Source organism: Opisthocomus hoazin, chromosome 2 (genome assembly GCF_030867145.1).
Source record: "Opisthocomus hoazin isolate bOpiHoa1 chromosome 2, bOpiHoa1.hap1, whole genome shotgun sequence".
Lineage (NCBI taxonomy): Eukaryota > Metazoa > Chordata > Aves > Opisthocomiformes > Opisthocomidae > Opisthocomus > Opisthocomus hoazin.
In genome coordinates this window covers 43,488,231-43,506,596 of record NC_134415.1, presented here as the reverse complement: position 1 = coordinate 43,506,596, position 18,366 = coordinate 43,488,231, and the positions used below count along the sequence as shown (strand labels likewise).

General features: G+C 45.0%; 1 protein-coding gene across 1 annotated transcript in view; it reads right to left on the bottom strand.

Annotated features, from left to right (window-relative positions):
• LOC142364601 (uncharacterized) overlaps positions 1 to 18,366 on the bottom strand; it is a 50,321-nt gene that overhangs the window by 5,151 nt on the left and 26,804 nt on the right. Inside the window, exon 11 of the mRNA XM_075444439.1 lies at positions 227 to 303. Coding sequence (XP_075300554.1) covers positions 227 to 303 — 77 coding nt within the window. The remainder of the gene's footprint in view (positions 1 to 226; positions 304 to 18,366) is intronic.

The window sequence follows — 18,366 nt, the reverse complement described above, 5'->3', positions numbered from 1 at the left end:
CCTTACAACGGAGATCTGAATTCTGAATTTTGGTTTGCTATATTCAATTATTTAGAATAGATCGAATATTCAAGAAAAAAAAACCCAAAACAGTAAACACCTGTATCCAGTAAATTCCCTAAGATTATCTCACATAAATATTCACTTCACTAATAAACCCCATCATTAACTGTTTCACCCCAGCCGTATTCCCCTCTGAGACCACTGTGATGGGTATACAACTTACTGTAAAACTTTGTTCTGAAGGTCGGGATTGTTCCATTGGTAGCATCAGTGGAAGGTTGTCTTCTGCAAAATGCTTTCCTGCAAGAGAAGAGAAGCAAGTACAATATTTTATTTTTCAAGAAGCTTAAAATACAAAGTTGAAACAAAAGTAAAGCAGAAAACATTTATTATATGCAAAAAACTGCAAGAAAAGTCAAGACGTCAAAAGTCAAGACGTTCTGCTTTCCATGACCTAGCGTGCCTAGGAAGTGACAGCAGCCTTCAGAGAATTCAGCTCCCTGAAACGAATGGCTGTTGCAATGTAATTACTCCTCAAGCTCTTACAACAGAGACAAACAGCACACGCAACTCAAGAACCAGCGGTCTACTACTGTTCCCTTCTATGCCAGGAGTACACCAAGAACTGAAAATGAATACAGTGAAGATCTTGACATCAAATGTTCCATTACAGTTTAAATCGCTATCTCCGAGCCGTTTATGAAACTTTTTTCCCCCAGAAGTATTGTGCTAATATTCTTCTTCAGTTTCTGTCTCGAGCTAGATGCTGAAACGGGGTGGGTTACGTGTGGATAACGGCTCTGCAAAGAGAATGAGGGCAGGAACAGTCACTTTCTCAGGCTGACTTTTGGTCTACTTTTTCCCAGTTTATTCTGCCACTAGCGCTACCAGTGTTTCACCTGCATTCCATCAGATGGAGCCACAGTATTTTTTAGTCACGAAACAGCACAGCGCTGGCAGGCTCCAAGCTGTTTACTTGCTAAGGACAGGCATCAGCCAGCAGCTCTGGGGAGGAATGCACATGCTGCAAGGACCGAGCTGGATTTCCCTCCTGGTGACAACCGCTGGGTATTGCATCTCTCTCTCCTTTCTAACTCCCCAAACTTCAGCCCACACCCATGTCAGCTGCGGGAGACCTGGAAATACTGCAGGGCTTTACGCTACTTTCTGGACAAAAATACACTTTCCACCTCTTCTGGCAAGACCACCACAGAGCCCAGCACCTTCATCACCAGCCAACGCTGACTGGCACTTCACAGGCTCAGGTCATCAGACACTTCCTAGACATTAGAGCATGAAGTACACTAGTGAAATAATTAAAATAGAACATTTTGCTTCTCATAATGCAAAAGCAAGCTTGGCTTTAGAAGGAGGAGTATTTTAATTATTTTTTATCGGTTACATCAGTAGCACTGTAAAATTTCAGTTTTCCCAGCAACAGAATCAATGGAGTATTACGTCTAAAATCTTTTCACAGAATCACAGAATGACACGGGCTGGAAGGGACCTCTGTGGGTCATCTAGTCCAACCCTCCTGCCGAAGCAGGGTCGCCTACAGCAGGCTGAACAGGACCTTGTCCAGGCGGGTCTTGAATATCTCCAGAGAAGGAGACTCCACAGCCTTCCTGGGCAGCCTGTTCCAGTGCTCCGTCACCCTCAGAGGGAAGAAGTTCTTCCTCATGTTCAGACGGAACTTCCTCTGCTTCAGTTTGTGCCCATTGCCCCTCGTCCTGTCGCTGGGCACTACTGAAAAGAGCTTGGCCCCATCCTCCTGACACCCACCCTTCAGATATTTGTAAGTATATATAAGGTCCCCTCGCAGCCTTCTCTTCTTCAGGCTGAACAAGCCCAGCTCCCTCAGCCTCTCCTCATAGGGCAGATGTTCCAGTCCCCTCACCATCCTTGTAGCCCTCCGCTGGACTCTCTCCAGTAGCTCTTCATCTTTCTTGAAGTGGGGAGCCCAGAACTGGACACAGTACTCCAGATGAGGCCTCACCAGGGCAGTGCAGAGGGGAAGGAGAACCTCCCTCGACCTGCTGGCCACACTCCTCCTAATGCACCCCAGAATACCATTGGCCTTCTTGGCAGCCAGGGCACACTGCTGGCTCATGGTTAACCTGTCGTCCACCAGGACACCCAGGTCCCTCTCCGCAGAGCTGCTCTCCAGCAGGTCCACCCCAAGACTGTACTGATGCATGGGGTTGTTCCTCCCCAGGTGCAGGACCCTGCATTTGGCTTTATTGAACCTCATCAGGTTCCTCTCTGCCCAACTTCCGAGCCTGTCCAGGTCACGCTGAATGGCAGCACAGCCTTCTGGTGTATCTACCACTCCTCCCAGTTTGGTGTCGTCAGCAAACTTGCTGAGGGTACACTCTAACTCTTCATCCAGGTCACTGGTGAAGAAGTTGAACAAGACTGGGCCCAGTACTGACCCCTGGGGAATACCACTAGTTACCGGCCTCCAACTAGACTCAGCGCTGACTACATGCTGACTACTCCTGATAACCTTCTTTTCTTCCACTCGCTTGATGCTGACCTCCAGGATAAGCTGCTCCATCACCTTTCCCGGGATGGAGGTGAGGCTGACCGGCCTGTAGTTCCCTGCGTCCTCTTTCTTGCCCTTTTTGAAGATTGGAGTGACATTGGCCTTTCTCCAGTCCTCGGGCACCTCTCCTGTCCTCCAGGACCTCTCAAAGATGATGGAGAGTGGCTCAGCAATGACATCCGCCAGCTCTCTCAGCACTCGTGGGTGCATTCCATCGGGGCCCATGGATTTGTGGACGTCCAGATCGCTTAAGCGATCCCTCACACAGTCCTCCTCGACCAAGGGAAAGTCATCCTCTCTGTGGGCTTCTTCTCTTAGCTTTGGTGCCTGGGATTCCTGAGGGCCTGCCTTGGCACTGAAGACTGAAGCAAAGAAGGCATTCAGTAGCTTTGCCTTCTCTGTATCCTCCGTCACCAGGACACTCGCCTCATTCAGCAGCAGCCCCACATTGTCCCTAGCCTTCCTTTTGCTGCTGATGTAGTTGAAGAAGCCCTTCTTGTTGTTTTTGACATCCCTTGCCAGCTTCAATTCCAGGTGGGCTTGGGCCTTCCTCGTCGCATCCCTGCATGCTCTGACCACATTCCTGTACTCTTCCCAAGTGGTCTGCCCCTCTTTCCACTTTCCATGGACCTTTCCCTTCCACCTGAGCTCTGCTAGAAGGTCCTTGTTTAACCATGCAGGTCTCCTGCCTCCTTTGCTCGATTTCTTTCTCAGGGGCATGCACCGCTCCTGAGCATGGAGGAAGTGACGTTTAAAGAGCGACCAGCACTCTTGGACCCTCCTGCCTTTGACAGCCCTGGCCACGGGATTCCTCCCAGTAGCTCCTTGAAGAGGCCAAAGTTAGCCCTCCTTAGGTCCAAGGTTTTGATCTTGCTTATCGCCCTGCTTCCTTAGGGGTGACTCTGTTCAGAAGGCGCAGCCACTAATCCTATCACTCTAATCCGTAATCCAATTAACCCTCAGGCTTTCTCGCTGTTTTGTAATTCTGCTTTTTGGTTTGGGAGTTTCAGTTTTTAAAATATATTATGAAGGCCCTGAACATTATTGCTTCTGCTGCTGTTACTGTTCTTATTCTGAGCTGGTTTTCCGCGGTGACTGTGGTGTGCAAATACAGACCAAAAATACTCCTGCTTTTCTGAATGCATCCTTTAAAGGATGTGCTTTATTCTTCTCTCTGCTCTTATTTTCTTTAAGTCTTGCCTTTACCCCCGCTAAACAGTAATTTTTAAAATTACACAGCTCCATGCCATCTCAGACACAAGGATTTTGACCCATTAATTTGGTTCTCACGGCTGCAAGAACTGTCCCTTTGATCTCATTAGTATACAAAGTACACCAGTGATCACAGTGACTGCAGGTAATTCTCTGTTTGTGTTTGAGAAATTTGCTACACCATTAATCATCGTCCATCAGTTTGTTTGCCCACTTTTGTTCTTTGGAACAATTCTGCTTTGCATAACCAGAGTTCTGGCAAAAGGGAAGCGTTCAGTGTAACAACAGCAGAGACTGCACTCAGGCAGATTCCAGCATGTTACTGCAAGTCTGAAAAGACACTTCAGTATCCAGATCAGTTGAAGCCTCCTGGGTGGCGTGTAACTTCCCAGTTTATGTCTGTCGAGGCACTGGACAGCGTACTTAAGAGTAGAACATGGCTCACTCTTGACCAAGTTGGGCTTAGCCAAAGAGAAATGGTGAAAAAAATTAGCAGAGACTTTGCACTGCCACAGAATTTTCAGGCTTCAAACCATTCTTGTGGGGAATGTCAGCCATCAGTCCATGCTTCTTTGTCAACTGATAGCATATTTTGATGATGCTAATGACAAAGCACGGTGACATCCATTTGAAGTTCAGGTTTATCTGATGTACAATACACCACAGCAGTATTTGTTCACAAAGCAAAACAGGCGTTGTTAGAACACCCAAACAGCATCGACAAAGCAAACAAACACACAAAATGACAAGAATGCTTCCACCCCCAGAGCAGAAGTACCATTTTTCTACACCCATGACCAACATCAGTGAAATACCACCCCATCTTGCTACATTTTTCATGACTTGCTTCTGGCTAGTGATTTCTTCTGACACACCATCCAGAAACAGGGAGGGAAAACAAATCAATATTCTAGCTAATCTGAGTTGCTGAAGGCAGTTTGCTTTTTCCACATCATTTTAATTCTCTCTTGATAATCCATACAGCAGATTAAAATATAAAATAAAAATCTAAAATCCCTAACAGCAAGAAAGGGAACATTTTGCCATCAAAAATTTTTCCTGGACTGAAAGAAGTGTTACCTATGCTACTGCAGGATTAGAAAAGTTTCCAGTTTGTTTACCACGAATATTAAAGTCTTCTAGAAAAGTGTGACAGCAGGAGCGACACCGCATACAATGATAACCCATTAAGCATGTAATTTCTTCCCTCTATTTTTAATTCTATCCAGCCATGAGCTGTCCACTGTTCAGTGCAAGATTAATGAATCACACTCTAATTGCTTTTCACATGTCAAGCTCTACTCCAAGTCTTAGGGTTTCAAGAACCTAATGTCAAAACACTTTTTCCTTTGGCTATATCACAGGAAGCTAACTCCATCAAATGTAGTGATGCATTAGGAATAATATTAATTACATAGTTTCTGAAGATTTCAGTCTGTTCTACAGTTTGAGTAGATTGCAACACTTCGCCAGTAGTTTGAACAACACAAACTGATTCAGCCTTGTGAAGCAGGAATGGTAGCACAACAGTAACGCTTCCTCGGATGAGACCAGTACGATCACCGTCTAATTGCCAAATCAGCTAACTTCTTGCATTAATCACTTCTGTTCAGCAGACAGGCTTCTGGTGCATGATCGCTCAGACCCAGTGTGTTGGGTCCCTGCACGCACAGTACCTGGGAGAGCTTGTTTTATGGGGTTGGATTGAATTCCAGGACTTTGCTACTCTTAATCTGAGAAAGTTTCCCCTGTTCCTCCCTCGTACTGACAATGAGCCAAGTCAGGAAGGAGGACGGGAGCTCGGTATCTTTATCATACTGATACCAACACGGGGTTTTGACGCTTTGCAGATGACAGCCAATCCTCTAAACCAAACCAGCTTTTTACATCTTTTACCATCCTTGCTTGCTGCACTGTCTAAATGCAAAGCCGAGCTGTCTGCCGCATCAGCACAGCCCTTCTGCTCCCGCCTTTCATACTTCTTCTCTGCATGTGCTATACAGCTAGAGACTTTAGAGAGGAATATGAAGCCAAAAAGGTGGAGGCTTTTTAGAATCCTTTTCCCATTTTGTAGGGGTGACCATACAGTACAGCCACATTCTAGTGACTGCATTTTGTCTTACAGGCAAATGCTATGGCAGTGACATAAACACGAAAAAGTGATGGCTAGTTTGTGGTGTATCAATTATATTAATTTGACCAGAAGACTATGGAGAGGGACTTGCACTGCCCACTCATCAATAATTTACTCTTTTTTCACTACAGCCTAGAATTAGACAAGTCCCTTAAAGAGCTTGTAATAAATGCACCTCAGGCTTCCAGAGACTCATTCCTGCCCAGGAGTTTGAAAATAACTATCTTCAACTCAATTAAAAATTTGTCTCAATACATCATGCCGTTCCAAAATATTGAGCTAATTCAGATATGCTTCTACAGTTACACGGCCCTGAATAACTCTTTTTGTCTAAAGGGTCTTCTAAGTTTATAGCAGGCTAATAATTTCAGCGTCAGAGCCATTAAAATATTAGCAGTATTTGTTCTGTAGAAAAGGAAATGCAGAGGTACGTCCTACTGAACTAACATCTCGCCGACATTTTTGCTGTGGCAAAGGAATGTGTATCGGGCTAACGAGCAGACGCTGCACGCCGTGTTGCGACAGGTAACGCTCTGTCAGTGCAAACCAGACACAGCAGAGACGCGGCAGCAGCCTGACCGCTGCCTGCACAAATGGGAGTCCCTTGTTCCCGCTACCTGACTCTCTGCTGTCTCCTTTCAAAGAGCTTCAAGCAATCAAATTATATCAAAAATGAGTGAAAATTGGGCAGTTATTCCACCACTTGTCTGGAAACCAAGGGCTTGTGCCTTGCACAATGCAGCAGAAGAGCATGTAAGCACTATGTGTGGTGCTCAAAGTACTGCAGTTCACACAAGAAAACATTTTGGCTGAGCTCAGGGTCCCAGAGTTTCTTTTCTTTCCACTTTCTAGGGCAATCTTGCAAGTGACAGGGTCAGCCGCTAGGATCTGCGAAGTACAATCTCATTCCATCAGCACACAATTTCCCTTCACTTTTCTCCTTGTCACACTGATTCACTAAATCCACATATGGATTCTAGCTGTTAACTTTGAATAAAACCATCTGTGATACATCTTGAGGTGTTGCACGATTTTCACGAGCACATGCAGCAATCACAGCAATCACTGGGTTCATTACACCACATCATTGATTCTTGTACCACACCACAGTAATTTATCACAGAAGCAAAAAGAAACAAACCTAGATCAATCTGTCTGACACAGTTTTAAACAAAAATGATGTCTTCTTACAGTAACTGCTCTTAGGATCATAACGTAGAAGGAATGACAAAAACATCTGGAGGAAACAAGGGCTGTACAGTTCAACAACCACTCAAAACACGGAACATACTATAAACAGAGTTCATTAGTTCACACTGCGACAGATTTTTCCCCGTCTCAAAAAAAATAATCTCTTAAAGTCTGTTACAGATGTATTGTTTACGGTTTTTATTGCTTTGATAACAGGGAGGATTCAACCGCTGCTGTGACTCACGCCTGTGGTATGCAACAGCATCTGAAATACCAACACTCCATCCCCAGCACCTACTGCCTGACCTGCTTCAAGGGTCTCCCTCTCCCCGCCACGTCACATCTCATCAGGCAGTCCCTGAGAAAATGGGAATTTGGTAACTGCAGTATGTATTTAATACCTGAGGCAGGTTTGAAAAGCAGATTAGTCAGGTAAAGTGATAAGAAGCAGAAAGAAAAGGTAGGCAGGGGTAAGACTATTTCAACATTAATGAAGGTAAAACCCAAGACACAACCTTATTAGCGAAAATCACTGCCCTACACCAAAATTCAGTTATTAAATAGAAGTGACCTCATCATCAGTTATTCCAGTATCAGCCCCGTTATCTCCTTTGAATGACACACCTCCAGTGAACTAAAAGGGACATCACCTTCATGCTTACTCCTCCATGCACATGCTGCTCAGATTACCAGTCTCAATGAAAGCAGCCCTCAGACCACTCCGTGGCTCTGCAGGTTTATTACAGTCGCCAGTGGTCTCTTCATCGTAGCCATACCCTCACATGAATTTGTTGCACATGTCATTCTCTGGCTGTTATAGGCCTGTTAAATGTAAGTAATTTCTTAATATTGGCTTTCAAGTTTTTGGCTACTTCTTCAAGCTCCTTCTTAATCCTGATAATTCCAGTTAGCATTCATATTCCCTAGTTTATGCTTCTCTTACTGTCTTCATTAATTTTATGACTTTGGTTTTGAAGCAACTACAAAATACTAATCAATTAAATATTTCATCACTTGTTTTCCCAAGAAATTATCCTCTCTTACTTTTTAAGACGAGAATGCTGTCTATGGAAAAATGATTTCTGATGTATAAAAGACAACTAACCTTTAACTTGGTACAAAACCTGGACTCTTTCTTTAGAGGAGTCCAGCATAATTGCCTGAACAGTGACTTAAGAGCTCAGACAATGAAATGGAGAGTACCGTGTAGGCGTGCAAAAAGCTCTCTGAAGAGTTGTAAAAATATATTGCCATTTGAGTGTCACTTGATCACAAAAACATTAAAGCAATTAGATGCCACTGAGTTGCACAAAAATGGATACAGGTAAAATATAACACACAGTTTAATTCCTCAATAAATTCTACTATTGTTTATTAAAGGCACTTTCAGACACAAAAAGTGACAATGTTTCTGGAATCTACGAAGACAGCGTTTGGTGACTGTCCACAAAGACATACCTAGGACAGCCTACTTGACTCAAAACAGCCCCTCCTTCAGCCTGTGGCTACTGAAGAGAGAGGAAGAGTCCAGGTTCTCGCTGACCTGTGGGACATAAGTCCGTCCAACGGCTTTAATACGCATAGCACGACAGCCAGAAGGAAGCACAAGCTTTTGCTAAGTCACCCCAGTTTTCTCGCAGTCCTGAGCTTCCTAGGGACCAAAGGGTGGAAAGGAAATTCTTTAAGACCTTGTTAAGGACAAAACGTGCAAGTTTCTATCACCCAATTTTTCTGTGTTTACCCTTCTTCTAGTTATTTCTATCAAATCAATAATCCTAAGATAAACAAACATTATTTCATAAGCTTCTTAGGAAGGTTCAACATTACGCGGCCTGAAATACAAGCTTACAATTAATCTGTAGTGTCAGCTACCTTGTTTTTATCAGTAAGCATCCAGAAAAGTGATTGTATTTTTACTTCAGCTTTTTACAAAACACATGGTATTTTCTCTTCACTATTTTTCACTCATTGATTAAGCTGACACTTCCAAAACTAGTGTTAATTTAACTGTAATTTGAGAACTCATCTGTTCAGCTCGCCTATTTTAAATTAAGGTGACTAGACACCAAAGTAGCTTTCTACTTCTAGCAGAAAATGGAGTTTTCCCCTATGTACCACATGCAAAACATCACCCTTATGCAGAAATGTTCAGATTTGTTCACGGAAAGAAGTCTTTGCCCTCAAAACAACATTTGTGAGTCAAACACCAAGAAATCTTTATATCAGCTTCTGGCTTTGAGGGTTTTTTACTGTTGTTGGGTGCTGGTTTTTTAATAAAACCCAAGTATTTTCTACAAGGACACAAAAAAATGTCCAGGTAAAATAATTAGAAAGCGTTTAGGCTCAGATTATACCATGGTGTAAAAACAATCTACAAATGCAGGATACGGAACACGTATGTGGTGATTTTACCTTTGCTTTAGAGAAGTGTTACAGACTTGGACTCAATCTAACCAAGTCCCAGCTTGTTCTCCGCAAAGTTTTGAAACGCAGTTTTCATTAGGATCAGTTTGTATTTGCACCATCACATTTCATAGTTTTAGGACTCAATATCCAGCTGGGATTGTCTCATGGTAGATATGTTTTACAGAAAACGGAAAGGCTACACAAGTCTCGGTTTGGTTATTTTCCTCCCACGAACACGTTTGAAGAAGAGTGAGGAGAGGAACGGGTTTGGGGTTTTGTTTTGGTTTTTTGCTTTGTTATTTTTGTGTGTTTGATCACCTGAGAAGCAACTCCAAAAGAAACTTGAATTGTTTTCCAGGCCAACAGACCTGTGAGCTGCACAGAAATCTAGCACATGGCAATGAAATCGATATATGCAATGGTGCTCATTTTTAGCTATAACGCACAAAGCTTCTTGGGAAATGAATCATGCTGAAGTACAGGTCTAATTTTAGCAGACTTGAGGAAATAAAGTAGTCCATTTGCTTTAGAACCATGCTGGGTGAAAGCAAGAAGTCATTGAAGTCGAAATTGTTATCTAAGTACTTTTATGGTGAAAAAACAAATCAAACAAAGAAGCGTGACAAAAACTGTCACCACAAAAAACGACCAGATTTTTTTTTTTTCAGTCAGCCTAGTTTCACACATATCTGTTTGGACACAAATGTATGCGTGTTGTACATGGAAGAGAAAAAAAGACAGGAGCGCAAGACGGACAGGTAGTTCTTCCTAATTAAGTTTCTAACCGGCAGCGCAACAGGCGCAAGCAGAGAGCTGCCATCAGCACGCCCTGGCAGTGCCCGCAGTCCTGCGGCAGTGGCTGACGTCAGGCATGCCAAGCTCCAAGCCTGACAACACACTCCCACACCCCAGTGCTAACGCAGGGACATGGCCCCTGCCAAAGCTCTCTACTCCATCAGATTAAGCAAACAAACAAGCAAAACAGTCTGATGAGCAGGTCCAGACTTGGGATTTTTCCTTAAATACTTCATCAAACCAAAGGGGATGCTTGCAAATTCTCTAGCATTTCAATACTGGGATGCCAATCAGAATTGAGGTTTATGCAGTGAAAAAGTATCTAAATCCCTTCATTACAAAGTCAATCTTAATATGGAAAAGTGCGAGTGCTCCATGTTAGACAGGGTTATAACAGTTCAGTTCCTATCATCATTAATGAGAATGTCATGGCTAAATGCCACCACACCGTTTTGGATCTCCTACAGCCTAACTCAATTCCCACTGAAAACAGCAGCGATCAGATCATTCCATTAACTTCTGTGGCCTTTGGACTGGACTTCAGACTCTACTCGCAACGAGATGAAGTTCTCCATCAAGAGACCAAGCACTCCCACCTCCTGTTGCTTTTGGCACCTGCTTCCTAAAGCTAAGTATCCAAAAAGAGAGTAGGAGGGCCTGCCTCTTCTACACTTCAAAGCAAATTGTGGACTTTCAAAGGACTCTAGGAGATTTTGCCACCTAACTGCAATCATTTCCTTTGAAATTCTTGAGTAAATGCTTTAAGTGAAAAAAAAATTAGCTTCTTTCTTAAAATGCAAGAAATTAATGGTTATTATAGACAGAATATAATACAACACACATGGTTTTCTATTCAGATTTTGCCTTTTTTCATGTAGCACCCTGGGAAAAATTAACAGGTTTTTTCTGTGGTTGTAATATTACGCAGGACAACAATATTACAAGTTAACTGTTACAATCCAAGTAATAGTTCCCAGCAAAAGTATGCTTTTTCCATACATTTCATGCTTGTTTATAGTTATGTAGTTAGTCCTAAAAAGGACATAATTCTGCTGTCATCTTCAGAGTTGTGGGAAACCAAGTAATTTGAGACAGAACAGCACCGTCTCGTGACCTGAAGGATCAGGGCATCCTGTGTCTCCCTTCTCTCTTCTCATGAGAGAAGCCGTTTTCACACATCCAGCTGTAAAAGACCCTGGAAAACAGCAACCGTGAACTGGCATTCGCAAAGCCACGAATCCAAAACTGATTGGCTCTAGTAACTGTTTTATTAGTATATAAGGTATTCACTTGAGCAACAAAATGATTCTGACCGAGCACAAGATTGGGGTCCATGAAATCATTCACCACAAATGGAGCCCGAACGTGGGTATTCGGACATGAAGATATTCGGACATGAAGGTATTCAGAGTTGGAGATTATTACCGGTGGTGAACCGCAGCTGGGACCAAGAGGAGAGACATATGCACACGTGTGCACACACAAGAGGAGACATCACCCTTCACTGCAACGACCGAGGTGAGCAGCTGCGGATTTATAAGATGGGAGAGTCAGCTACAAAGGAGCAAAAGCTCCATCAAGAGATTTTACAGAGAATTTTGAAAGAACACGGGTTTGCAGTATCAGTTACAACGTCGGTTAAATTGTTAGTTTGGATAAGAGACTATTGCTCATGGTACCCTTCCTCAGGTTCGTATGATAGCTCGTTGTGGGCAAAGTTGGGGGAGGAACTGCAGACAAAAAAGGACTTGCAGCTCGAAGTCCCTGACGAAATCATTACAACTTGGAAAACAGTGTATACAGCTTTAAATGCTCTAAAACCCACAGAAACTATCTTACAAGCATCGGCTGCCCCTCCTCCGTTCTCGCAAAAGCAGGAACAGACCGAGCTGCAGTCTTCTGAAATATGTAGTCCTACGTACGACGAAACCCCTAACTCAACACAGGGAATGCGGGGGACAGATCCACCAGAATCTGACGACCCTTTTCATCCCAGAGAAATAGACACCTCACAGTCACAGGCCCTGGTTCTCATGGGGGACTTCAACCACCCTGACATCAGGTGGGAAGACCATACAGCTAGGCAGGCGCAATCCAGGAGGTTCCTACAGAGCATCGATGATAACTTTCTGATGCAAGTGGTGGAAGAACCAACAAGGAAAGGCGCGCTGCTGGACCTTGTGTTAACAAACAAGGAGGGACTGGTGGAGGATGTGAAGGCTGGAGGTAGACTCGGCTGCAGTGATCATGAAATGGTGGAGTTCAGGATCCTGCGTGGAGGAAGCAGGGCGATAAGCAGGATCAAAACCTTGGACCTCAGGAGGGCTGACTTTGGCCTCTTCAAGGAGCTACTGGGAGGAATCCTGTGGGCCAGGGCTCTCGAAGGCAGGGGGTCCATGAGTGCTGGTCGCTCTTTAAATGACACTTCTTCCATGCACAGGAGCAATGCATCCCCCTGAGAAAGAAATCGAGCAAAGGAGGCAGGAGACCTGCATGGTTAAACAAGGAGCTTCTAGCAGAGATCAGGCAGAAGAGAAAGGTCCATGGAATGTGGAAAGAGGGGCAGACCACTTGGGAAGAGTACAGAAACGTGGTGAGAGCATGCAGGGATGTGACGAGGAAGGCCAAGGCCCACCTGGAATTGAAGCTGGCAAGGGATGTCAAAAACAACAAGAAGGGCTTCTTCAACTACATCAGCAGCAAAAGGAAGGCTAGGGACAATGTGGGGCCGCTGCTGAATGAGGCGGGTGTCCTGGTGACGGAGGATGCGGAGAAGGCAAAGCTACTGAATGCCTTCTTTGCTTCAGTCTTCAGTGCCAAGGCAGGCCCTCAGGAATCCCAGGCACCGGAGGTAAGAGAAGAAGCCCACAGAGAGGATGACTTTCCCTTGGTCGAGGAGGACTGTGTGAGGGATCGCTTAAGCTATCTGGACGTCCACAAATCCATGGGCCCCACTGGAATGCACCCACGAGTGCTAAGAGAGCTGGCGGATGTCATTGCTGAGCCACTCTCCATCATCTTTGAGAGGTCCTGGAGGACAGGAGAGGTGCCCGAGGACTGGAGAAAGGCCAATGTCACTCCAATCTTCAAAAAGGGCAAGAAGGAGGACCCAGGGAACTACAGGCTGGTCATCCTCACCTCCATCCTGGGAAAGGTGATGGAGCAGCTTATCCTGGAGGCCATCATCAAGCAAGTGGAAGAAAAGAAGGTTATCAGGAGTAGTCAGCATGGATTCACCAAGGGGAAATCATGCCTGACCAATCTAATAGATTTCTATGATGACATGACTGGCTGGGTAGATGAAGGGAGAGCCGTGGATGTTGTCTACCTAGACTTCAGCAAGGCTTTCGACACTGTCTCCCATAATATCCTCCTAGGGAAGCTCAGGAAGTGTGGGCTGCATGAGTGGTCGGTGAAGTGGATTGAGAACTGGCTGAATGGCAGAACTCAGAGGGTTGTCATCAGCGGCGCTGAGTCTAGTTGGAGGCTGGTAACTACTGGTGTCCCTCAGGGGTCAGTACTGGGCCCAGTCTTGTTTAACTTCTTCATCAACGACCTGGATGAAGAGTTAGAATGTACCCTCAGCAAGTTTGCTGATGACACCAAACTGGGAGGTGTGGTAGATACACCAGAAGGCTGTGCTGCCATGCAGCGTGACCTGGATAGGCTGAGAAGCTGGACAGAGAGGAACCTGATGAGGTTCAACAAAGCCAAATGCAGGGTCCTGCACCTGGGGAGGAACAACCCCATGCATCAGTACAGTCTTGGGGTGGACCTGCTGGAGAGCAGCTCTGCGGAGAGGGACCTGGGTGTCCTGGTGGATGACAGGTTGACCGTGAGCCAGCAGTGTGCCCTGGCTGCCAAGAAGGCCAGTGGGATCCTGGGATGCATTAGGAGGAGTTTGGCCAGCAGGTCAAGGGAGGTTCTCCTTCCCCTCTACACTGCCCTAGTGAGGCCTCATCTGGAGTACTGTGTCCAGTTCTGGGCTCCCCACTTCAAGAAAGATGAAGAGCTACTGGAGAGAGTCCAGCGGAGGGCTACAAGGATGGTGAGGGGACTGGAACATCTGCCCTATGAGGAGAGGCTGAGGGAGCTGGGCTTGTTCAGCCTGAAGAAGAGAAGGCTGCGAGGGGACCTAATAAATGCTTATAAATATCTGAAGGGTGGGTGTCAGGAGGATGGGGCCAAGCTCTTTTCAGTGGTGCCCAGTGACAGGACAAGGGGCAATGGGCACAAACTGAGGCACAGGAAGTTCCATCTGAACATGAGGAAGAACTTCTTCCCTCTGAGGGTGACGGAGCACTGGAACAGGCTGCCCAGGGAGGCTGTGGAGTCTCCTTCTCTGGAGATATTCAAGACCCGCCTGGACAACGTCCTCTGCAGCCTGCTGTAGGTGACCCTGCTTCGGCAGGAGGGTTGGACTAGATGACCCACAGAGGTCCCCTCCAACCCCTACTATTCTGTGATTCTGTGATTCTGTGAGGATGGACCTGATTTATACCCACCGCTAACTCCGGTGAAGGTTATGGCAACCCCCACCCCCACAGCAGATGAAATTTTACAGCCACAATGACAAAAATCAGTATCGCGTATGTCACTTCTTAAACCCCCCCTTTTGCTCCTAATCCGCTCCCTTCTGCTCCTACACCCCTCCTCTGGCTCCTACACAGCCTCTAACTCGTACGGGACCACTGAATGCTGTCGGACAGCTGAACATATTGTTAGATAAATGGAGGATTAATGCACTCAACAAAGGAGATGTTTCTATCCTTCAAGCTATGCCTGTAGTATATAAGCCTAACCAAGCCCCAGAGTATGCTTATTTACCATACAAGGTTATTAAGGAAGTTCGGAAATCCATACGAGAATATGGTCTCCAGTCTTCGTTTACTGTGAACCTTATACAGGCGACAGGAGAATTACCTGTCATGACCCCTTCTGACTGGTGATCAGTACTTAGCATGGTTCTATCATCTGCACAATATACCATCTGGGCATCAGAATATAAGGAACTTGTAATTGTACAAGTTCTGGAGAAAATTTCTGCTGAACTAGGTATTGGAGAAAACAAGTTGCTGGGTCAAGAAAATTACGCCACGGGGGGAGTGCAAGCGGTGCTACCAAGAGCAGTATTTATGCAAACCGTGGATTTAACTCTCCAGGCCTTGCAAAAGGTGCCAGATCTTGGCCGGCGAGAAACGTCTTTCGTATCAATTCGACAGGGATCTCAGGAACCCTCTGTTCATTTTTTAGATCGGCTACAAACTGCTATTATGAGGCAAATTGAACAAGAAGAAGTCGCTGAGATCTTGCAATTTCAGCTTGCAACCGCAAAAGTACAACAGGGTCCCTCTACAACAGTTGACATATCCAACCTGAGATCAAAGCAAGGTGAATTCCAGCCTAAAACCGCGCAGTCCCTCCGACACAGCACAGCCTGCAGCACCAGCAGTCACCGCACCAGACGGGTCAGCAAACCTCACACCTGCTGGGGCACATGGCCCCCCACGCGTCGCCCCTTCCCACTGAGCTGGTGAGCTCCCCTTGATCAGCAACCAGCGGCACGGCCCAGCCCAGCCCCCCCTTCACTGCCCCCGGCGTGCCCGCCAGGCCCGGCCCGACCCAGAAACGGCACGGCCAGAACCGTTTTCCTTGCATCCAAGCCCTTGGTTGGAAAAAGTGTGTACAGTATCGTTGCTGCAGCAGAATTCCTTGTGGACAAAGAGCTGGCATTAGGTCACCTGGTACCATCTACTGGCCCACGGAACACCTCTGGATTTGTCATTCCAAAAAAGTCTGGTAAATGGAGATTATTACAAGATCTACGGGCTATAAATGCAGTAATGAGCACAATGCAGCCACTACAGCCTGGTGTCCCTAACCCGGCTATGATTCCAGAAGACTGGCCTCTTTTTGTTGTTGATTTAAAGGACTGGTTTTTTACAATTTTTTTACACCCTGATGATTGTGCTCATTTTGCATTTTCTGTGCCTTCAATTAACAACAGCAAACCTACACAGTGACACCATTGGGTCGTTCTGCCCCAAGGCACGATGAATAGCCCCACGATTTTCCAGATAGTCGTGGATGCAGCGCTAAAAGAAGTACGGCAATCTTTCAATCAGATCTACTTATACCATTATATGGATGACATCCTCCTTGCTGCTGAAACACAAAATGTGCTGCTCACTGCTTTTGCCAAATTAGAATCGTCATTAAAGATCTACAGGTTACAGACAGCCCCAGAAAAGGTGCAGAGCAGCCCTGGAAGTATCTAGGACAGAAACTTTTTACTTCACAAGTGTTCCCACAACCATTGCGTTTTGTTCATCAGGTCACCACTCTTCATGATTTACTGAAATTATTAGAAATAGCTAATTGGGTACGACCCCTTTTAGGCATCACAAATGAAGAGATGTCCACTCTATTTACCTTGTTGAAAGGGGACTCAGATTTGTTAGCTTCCAGGAGATTGACACCAGAAGCAAAAACTGTCTTGCAGAAAGTTTCGGATAAAATCGCAACTTCATTTGGCTCCAGAATCAATGTCACCTTACCAATACATTTGTATATAATTTATGCTTTTTTCCAGCCTTATGCTCTTTTAGGTCAGTGGTATGTTAACACGCAGGAGTTGAAGACTCTGGAATGGATCTTTTTGTCTCATACGCCCATGAAAACATTAACCACAAAGGCAGACACGATAGTGTCCTTAATTGCACAAGGTCGGAATCGTTGTCAGCTATTGACAGGACATGACCCTGCTACTATTTATCTGTCGCTGGCTAAAGATGACTTTGTGGTATTAAACGGGGAATCCTTATCGCTGCAAGCCGCTCTAGCTAATTATTTAAATAAGATACGTTACACCCTTCCACAACATAAGCTGTTACATTCCCTCTCTCAAATTCTATTGCAGCCAAAAAAACGATGTGTTCCTGTTCCTATTAAAGGAGCACAAACAGTGTTTCTGGACCGATCAGGGAAAACACATAAGGCTGTAGTTGTGTGGAAACAAACTGATTTGTCAGATTGGCAAACATCTATTTTAATCGTTGAAGGATCAACACAAATAGTTGTACTATCAGCGGCCTTGCATGCCTTTGAATTGTTTTAGACTGAACCACTCAATGTTGTCACAGATTCTGCATATATTGTGGGTATTGTTCAATGCACTGAAGATGCAATGATAAAAGAGGTCAGTAACAAACAACTTTTTTCCTCGCTATTGAAATTAGCTACACTACTTAAAAATCATGTACATGTATATTTCATAATGCATATACGGTCACACACTACTCTACCAGGACCAGTAACTGAAGGAAATGCTGTAGCAGACAAACTGACAATGGCAGCAGTACTGCCGCACAGTTTTGAGCAAGCCCGATTATCTCACGACTTCCTTCATCAAAATGCCTCTTCCTTGCGCAAACTATTTGCTTCGTCCCGAGGGCAAGCCACAGAAATTGTTCGTGCATGCCCTGATTGCCAACGTATTACACTCGTATCATCATATACAGGAGTGAACCCTCGTGGTTTACAAGCCAATGAGTTGTGGCAGAGTGATGTTACACATATATCAACATTTGGTCGATCGCGTTATGTACATGTTAGTGTGGATACTTTCTCAGGATTTCTGATAGCGACGGCACATACGGGAGAAAAGGCATGCAACGTGAAACGCCACTGGCTAAGATGTTTTGCCACTATGGGCATTCCAAAAACAATTAAAACTGATAGTAGTCCTGCTTATGTTTCACGGGCAATTTCTATCTTCCTACAAGACTGGGGTATACAACATGTTACAGGTATACCACATTCTCCCACTGCACAAGCCATTGTTGAACATGTCCATGGGACCCTCAAAGCTACGGTAAACAAAAAAAGGGGAATCCTATGGGCAGTGCTACCCCACAGGAACAGTTAGACAAAGCATTATATGTACTTAATTTTTTTAATTGTGCTGATCAACAGTTATTTACAACAGCAATTGACCACGAATTCGGGATGGTCCCTCCATTTGTGGCTCAGCCAAAAGTACTGTATAAAGAATTTGGGGAATCGCAATGGACAGGTCCTG